At 43.3% G+C, this 8522-nt stretch overlaps 1 protein-coding gene across 1 annotated transcript; it reads left to right on the forward strand.

The window, feature by feature from the left end:
* Positions 1 to 1231: 1231 nt before the first annotated feature.
* On the forward strand, positions 1232 to 7770 carry LOC135539238 (semaphorin-4D-like; the record flags this gene model as incomplete). Its single annotated transcript, XM_064965061.1, has 10 exons — positions 1232 to 1396; positions 2504 to 2614; positions 4076 to 4206; positions 4335 to 4516; positions 4739 to 4883; positions 5113 to 5317; positions 5450 to 5559; positions 5683 to 5825; positions 6675 to 6730; positions 7568 to 7770. Coding segments are annotated over 10 exons (1451 nt in total), but the record flags the coding sequence as incomplete, so codon positions are not given.
* Positions 7771 to 8522: the final 752 nt, after the last annotated feature.

Here is an 8522-nt window from a genome sequence, read left to right on the forward strand (position 1 = left end):
CCATTATTATTATGATACTCTACACCTATATTATTATTATTATTATTATTACTCTACACTCTATACTTATTATTATTATTATTATACTCTACACCTATAATATTATTATTATTATTATACTCTACACCTATATTACCATTATTATTATGATACTCTACACCTATATTATTATTATTATTATACTCTACACCTATATTATCATTATTATTATTATACTCTACACCTATATTACCATTATTATTATGACTCTACACATATAATATTATCTATTATTATTATTATTATTATACTCTACACCTATATTATCATTATTATTATGATACTCTACACCTATATTACCATTATTATTATTATATTACATCTACACCTATATTATTATTATTATTATACTCTACACCTATATTATTATTATTTGTATTATTATATTCTACACCTATAATTATTTTTATTATACTCTACACATATAATGTTATTATTATTATACTCTACACATATAATATTATTATTATTATACTCTACACATATAATATTATTATTATTATACTCTACACCTATATTATTATTATTATGCTCTACACCTATAATATTATTATTATACTCTACACCTATATATTATTATTATGCTCTACACCTATAATATTATTATTATACTCTACACCTATAATATTATTATTATACTCTACACATATAATATTATTATTATACTCTACACCTATATTATTATTATACTCTACACATATAATGTTATTATTATTATACTCTACACATATAATATTATTATTATACTCTACACCTATATTATTATTATACTCTACACATATATTATTATTATTATACTCTACACCTATAATATTATTATTATTATACTCTACACCTATAATATTATTATTATACTCTGCACCTATATTAGTATTATACTCTAAACCTATATTATTATTTTACTCTACACCTATACTATTATTATTATTATGATACACCTGCTAGATGCTCTTTAACTGTTGTGGTGAAACACATGTTATTCATTCAGTTCATGTATTTAGTTGACAGGCTGACACACATGATGTTCACGTCACAGGAAGTGGGACCTTAATTGGGGAGACCAGGCTCGTGGTAATGGCTGGAGTGGAATCAGTGGAACCATATCAAATACATCAAACATATAGTGTCCTTGTGTTTGATGCCGTTCCATTGTCTCCGTTCCAGACATTACTATGAGCCGTCCTCCCCTCAGCAGCCTCCACTAGTTCACATACACTACTAAATATAGGCTGTGTGTGTGTTCAGGACCCAGTGACATTTGTCCTAGGGAAGGAAGGTGGTGACAAAGTGAAGATGGAGAATGGGAAGGGGAAATGTCCTTATGATCCCAGACAACCTCACACTGCTGTTACTGCAGGTTAGACACACACACTGCTGTTACTGTAGGTTAGACACACACTTGTTACTGTAGGTTAGACACACACACTGCTGTTACTGTAGGTTAGACACACACTGCTGTTACTGCAGGTTAGACACACACTGTTGTTACTGTAGGTTAGACACACACACTGTTGTTACTGTAGGTTAGACACACATACTGCTCTTACTGTAGGTTAGACACACACTGTTGTTACTGTAGGTTAGACACACACACTGTTGTTACTGTAGGTTAGACACACACTGCTGTTACTGTAGGTTAGACACACACTGCTGTTACTGTAGGTTAGACACACACTGCTGTTACTGTAGGTTAGACACACACTGCTGTTACTGTAGGTTAGACACACACACTGCTGTTACTGTAGGTTAGACATACACTGCTGTTACTGTAGGTTAGACACACACTGCTGTTACTGTAGGTTAGACACACACTGCTGTTACTGTAGGTTAGACACACACACTGCTGTTACTGTAGGTTAGACACACACTGCTGTTACTGTAGGTTAGACACACACTGTTGTTACTGTAGGTTAGACACACACTGTTGTTACTGTAGGTTAGACACACACTGTTGTTACTGTAGGTTAGACACACACTGTTGTTACTGTAGGTTAGACACACACTGCTGTTACTGTAGGTTAGACAGACACACTGTTGTTACTGTAGGTTAGACACACACTGCTGTTACTGTAGGTTAGACACACACTGTTGTTACTGTAGGTTAGACACACTGCTGTTACTGTAGGTTAGACACACACTGTTGTTACTGTAGGTTAGACACACACTGCTGTTACTGTAGGTTAGACACACACACTGTTGTTACTGTAGGTTAGACACACACTGTTGTTACTGTAAGTTAGACACACACTGCTGTTACTGTAGGTTAGACACACACACTGCTGTTACTGTAGGATAGACACACTGCTGTTACTGTAGGTTAGACACACACACTGCTGTTACTGTAGGTTAGACACACACTGCTGTTACTCTAGGTTAGACACACACTGCTGTTACTCTAGGTTAGACACTCACACTCACAAACACGCTCACACTCTATCACATCCTGTCTATATGTGTACTGTAGATGGATTGCTGTACACCGCCTCCCCTTCTAACTTCCTGGGCACGATGTTTGACATCACCAGGGCAACAGGTCAAGAGGTGCACGTGCATCAGTCCATCAACTGGCTCAGTGGTGAGACCCATCTGTCAATCACACACACTCCCAATGCATGTTGGGAAAGATGATAAAATACTTCTACTGTCCAAACTTCTGTAACACCAAACAACAACAGAATGTGTCCAATGAACAATGAAGAGTTTAACTCAGGATGTGGTTTAGCAGTGTGGTGTTACTTACCTAATGAGTTCTCTTTGATGATGGTCTATGTCTTTAACCATCCACTTGTTTTATGCCAGTAAAGTCATACAGTATAAAATAAACATCACCACAGCTCTGATGGAAACTGGATGTTTTGGTACAGTTTTATAAATGCCAACAGAGAACTTGTCCTTTGGACATGGTGGGATCTTTTTGTGGCGGTAGAATGAAGGATGTGAGAAGTGGAGATGGAAACATCTTTATATGCTAGTATTGATGTAACAACCATCATATGGAAGTAAACTTGGAGTCATGCGATGACATGTTGTGTGGTCCTCCCACTACGACTCAGGAAATCATACAGTTTATTAGGCTACAGATGACATGTTGTGTTGTCCTCCCACTACGACTCAGGAAATCATACAGTTTATTAGGCTACAGATGACATGTTGTGTTGTCCTCCCACTACGACTCAGGAAATCATACAGTTTATTAGGCTACAGATGACATGTTGTGTTGTCCTCCCACTACGACTCAGGAAATCATACAGTTTATTAGGCTACAGGTGACATGTTGTGTTGTCCTCCCACTACGACTCAGGAAATCATACAGTTTATTAGGCTACAGATGACATGTTGTGTTGTCCTCCCACTACGACTCAGGAAATCATACAGTTTATTAGGCTACAGATGACATGTTGTGTTGTCCTCCCACTACGACTCAGGAAATCATACAGTTTATTAGGCTACAGATGACATGTTGTGTGGTCCTCCCACTACGACTCAGGAAATCATACAGTTTATTAGGCTACAGATGAAATAACTGAAAGTACAAGGTGATTTTGACGCTTTTTTCCAATAAATATCGAGGGTCTTATTCTGGTGACGTGATGATCGATGCTTGACTGCAGTTTGACAAATACAAATATTCTTGCTCTTATCCATAGTAATCTCATCATGTAGACTAGCCTTCCCACACTGTATCTGTGAGCTGTTGGATAGAGCGCTCATGCCAAGACCAGAATATGCACATTTGCTATTTAACCTAACCTGAGATATAACTATCGGTACAGTTGAAAATGGAAACACATTGAACTTTACATTTTTATTCGGTACATGAAAACTTAAGCGAAAAATAATGTTTTGTGTGTCTACGTCATCACACGTTGATTTTTATCCGCAAAAAGACAGTTTAGTGGAAACACCACTGATGAGAAAATGTGCAAGTTTGTCTGTGGCTACAAGGAAAATGTGAACCGTCGGGGCTGTTGAGGACTGGAGCTGGGAAGCACTACATATAATATGTCATTAATATGTCATTCTCTGATGAGTCCAGATCCAGAGTTTGTGAGTTCGGCCCTGGTCAGGGAGAGTCCTGGAGATGATGATAAAATCTACTTCTTCTTCATGGAGAACGCCTTAGAGTACACCAAGGTCAGGGTCACACGGGTGGCCAGAGTCTGCAAGGTGAGATGCATCTCTCTCTCTGTCTGTCTGTCTGTCTGTCTCTCTTTCCTCTCTTTCCTCTCTTTCTCTCTCTCTCCCTCTCTCTATCCTTCTCATCCCCCTCTCTCCCATCCCTTTCCCTATCTGCCAGGGAGATGTGGGGCTCTAAGACCCTGCAGAAGCGCTGGACCAGTTTCCTGAAGGCTCAGCTGGTGTGTCAGGACCGGGACAGTGGCCAGCACTACACCGTCCTGACCCACGCCTACCCCCTGGAACACCACCTGGGAGACCCCAGCAGCACACACTTCTACACCCTCTTCACCTCCCAGGGGTAAGGGGGGGGAGAGAGAGGGAGGGAGGGGGGGTAGAGATGGGGAGAGAGGGAGGTAGAGGAGGAGTAGAGATGGGAAATGGGGTGGAGAGTGAATGAGAGAGAGGACAGATTGCGAGGGAAAGAGAGAGGAGAATCACTAAAATATGAATATTATGTTACAGTGACTCATACAGACTGCATTACTGCAATGAACATGTTAATGTGTGTGTGTGTGTTTAGGAAAGGAGAGCGCGTGTCAGCAGTGTGTGTGTACAGCCTGGCTGACATCACCAAGGTGTTTGCGACGGGAGGCTTCAGAGATATGAAGAGGAACTGTGTGAACAGTGGGAACTCTGAGTCTGTACCCGACCCCCGACCTGGACAGGTATTCACCAGACTCACCTGGGTTGTATTTATTAGGGCATGCAATGGAAAACATTTTAAAAACGTTTTGCAATGGATAGCGAAAGTTAGTGCTTCTTTCGAAAATGAGTGTTTCTTTGTTATTGGACGGATCCAGGTAGTCATTTTCCATTTAAGGGTTATTATCATACAGTGTCCTAGTATGTCCATCATCGTCATAACACGCTGAAGTGTTCTCTGTTCCCCCTCAGTGTATCAACGATGTCCTGAGAGCCCAGGGTTACAACTCCTCCTTCGACATGCCCGACCGCGTGCTGCAGTTTGCCAAGGAACATCCTCTGATGACGAACACTGTGGACGCAGCGCCCCTTCTGGTGAGGAGGGGAACAACATACACCAGGATTTCAGCCACCAACATCTCCAACAGTGATGCTGCCCTACTACATCTGGGAACAGGTGAGAGAGAGAGAAACATCAAGTCATCAATAGACCAGGCAGTTAATTAACCATGCTGAACATATCAGAAAATATTCTCATTTTGTGGTTGATTATGTTCTGTGGTGTGAATTGATGTGTGTTTTCACACAGATCAGGGGGAGTTACACAGTGTGTCTATCGTTGGTCGTACTGCTACTCTGCTGCAGGAGATCCCTCTGACAATCTCAGTAGAGCCCGTCAACAACATCCTCATACACCAGGTATCAGACACACACACACACACACACACACACACACACACACACACACACACACACACGCACATATATACAGACACACTCAGACAGACACACGGACATCTTTAACCTTCTGCTCCCTCCCAGGGCCATGTGGTGGTGGGCTCCCCCTCCTCTCTGTCCCGTGTGCCAGTAGAGGGGTGCAGGTTGTACTCCAGCTGTCAGGTGTGTGCCCGGGCAGCAGGACTAGGTTGTGTGTGGGACCTCAACATGAGAGCCTGTGTTGCGGAGTGAGTCTACATAGCATTCTCTTTGTGGGGTTTTGAGTCTCTTTCTCTCTCTCTCCCTCTCTCTCTGTCTCTCTGTCTCTCTCTCTGTCTCTCTCTCTGTCTCTCTCTCTGTCTCTCTCTCTCTCTCTCTCTCTCTCTCTCTCTCTCTCTCTCTCTCTCTCTCTCTCTCTCTCTGTCTCTCTCTCTGTCTCTCTCTCTCTCTCTCTCTGTCTCTCTCTCTCTCTCTCTCTCCCTCTCTGTCTCTCTCTCTCTCTCTCTCTGTCTCTCTCTCTCTCTCTCTCTCTCTCTCTCTCTCTCTCTCTCTCTGTCTCTCTCTCCCTCTCTGTCTCTCTCTCTGTCTCTCTCTCTCTCTCTCTCTCTCTCTCTCTCTCTCTCTCTCTCTCTCTCTCTCTCTCTCTCTGTCTCTCTCTCTGTCTCTCTCTCTCTCTCTCTCTCTCTCTCTCTCTCTCTCTCTCTCTCTCTCTCTGTCTCTCTCTCTGTCTCTCTCCCTCTCTGTCTCTCCCTCTCTCTCTCTCTCTCTCTCTGTCTCTCTCTCTGTCTCTCTCTGTCTCTCTGTCTCTCTCTCTCTCTCTCTCTGTCTCTCTCTCTCTCTCTCTCTCTCTGTCTCTCTCTCTCTCTCTCTCTCTCTCTCTCTCTCTCTCTCTCTGTCTCTCTCTCTGTCTCTCTCTGTCTCTCTGTCTCTGTCTCTCTCTCTCTCTCTCTCTCTCTCTCTCTCTCTGTCTCCCTCTCTCTCCCTCTCTCTCCCTCCTGCTGTCCAGAACATTGCTTTATCTTCCTTCCTTTCAAACTAGTTGTTTCACTGTCACCCTCACATCTCCCCGTCTCTCGTTGTTCTTCCTCTGTTCTCAGCTCTCCAGTGCAGAGGGAGTCAGAGGACCCCTTGAAGGTGTGTGGCACTGGAGAGGGTGAGTATGAACACTATTCCACTATTAAACAGGTTGATTGTAATTGTAGTGCTAGAGGCGCACTATAGACCCTTGTTTGATTCCAGGCTGTATCACAACCGGGCTGTGATTGGGAGTCCCATAGGGCGGCGCACATTTGACCCAGCATCGTCTGGTTTAGGGTCTGGCCGGGGTAGGCCGTTATTGTCAATAAGAATTTGTTCTTAACTGACTTGTATAGTTAAATAAACGTTTTAAAATATATGTATAATAATTATATAATATAATTATATTAGTTATATTCCACTATTACCTATGCATAAGGTTCTTATATCACATCTAGTCCACTATTAAACATGTTTAAGGCCCTTATATAACATCTATTCCACTATTAAACATGCATAATGTTCTTATATCACATCTATTCCACTATTAAACATGCATACAGCCTCATACCACATCTATTCCACTATTAAACATGCATACAGCCCACATACCACATCTATTCCACTATTAAACATGCATACAGCCCTCATACCACATCTATTCCACTATTAAAACATGCCCTCATACCACATCTATTCCACTATTAAACATACAGCCCTCATACCACATCTATTCCACTATTAAACACATCCACCAAATCTACAACATTTCCAAACAGAACTAATGATCTCTCGCTCTTCCTCTCATCTAGTAACTCCCTCCTTCCTCTTGCCCATCTCCCATACTTCCTATCTCTCCCTTTATCTCTCTTTACTCTCCATCCTTTCCTTCACACTCCTCCTCTCCCTCCAACTCCTCTTTCTCTCTCTGCTTCTGCCTCTCTGTCATCTCTCCCACCCCTTCCCCTCTCAGGTCGTTGTTCCCCTGTGGTGAAGGAGCTTGTTGCAGGAAGAAGGGCTCTGGTGGTCCTCCTCCCTGTGACCACCCCCACCTCTCCCCTCTCCCCTGCGCTTCTGGGAGCACCCCAGGGCCGCCACACCCTGCAGCACCACTCCCACCTGAGGTCACCTCGCCTCCTGGATCCAGCCTGGGCCTCTACTCCTGCCACTGCCTAGTCCAGGTGATTATTCCCGGGTAGTGAACCCTGCCTCACAGCCTCCTACCAGCTCACCATGGAGGACCTCAGTGTCGAAGGCAGGGGTGGACTCCAAATGCCGAGATCACTAGGTATGGCTTGCTGTACATCTCCTGTGTCCTGCTGGGGGGGCTGGTTGGGAGCTTTAGGAGCCACTGTGTTCCTGGAAGAGGCTGTGCTGGAGGAGCAGCCCAGCACACCCCATTAGAGGACAGAAATGGGAGAGGAGCCAATCAAGGACAGCAGGGGCGGGACCCCACCTGCTATGAGAATCAGCTGGTGATGGGTGACACGTCGGTCGGCCAATCGGGAGAGGGCGTTTTGTGAAGAGATGTCCAGAATTGACTTAATTGAAGGGAGTGTTTTGCCAGTTATCACTTAGAGACTACTGTCTCTGAGGCTTTCTTTCTTTCTGTGTCTCTCTCTGTCTCTTTCTCTGTGTCTCTCTGTCTGTCTCTATGTCTCTTTCTCTGTGTCTCTTTCTCTGTGTCTCTGTGTCGCTCTCTCTGAGGCTTTCATTCATTCTGTGTCTCTATCTGTCTCTCTCTCTCTGTGTCTCTTTCTCTGTGTCTCTTTCTCTGTGTCTCTCTCTGTGTCTCTCTCTGTGTCTCTCTGTCTCTGTGTCTCTCTGTCTCTGTGTCGCTCTCTCTGTCTCTGTCTCTCTCTGTGTCGCTCTCTGTGTCTCTGTCTCTCTCTTGTGTCTCTGTCTCTCTGTGTCTCTGTGTCGCCCTC

Source organism: Oncorhynchus masou, unplaced genomic scaffold, assembly GCF_036934945.1.
Source record: "Oncorhynchus masou masou isolate Uvic2021 unplaced genomic scaffold, UVic_Omas_1.1 unplaced_scaffold_1053, whole genome shotgun sequence".
Taxonomy (NCBI): Eukaryota; Metazoa; Chordata; class Actinopteri; order Salmoniformes; family Salmonidae; genus Oncorhynchus; species Oncorhynchus masou.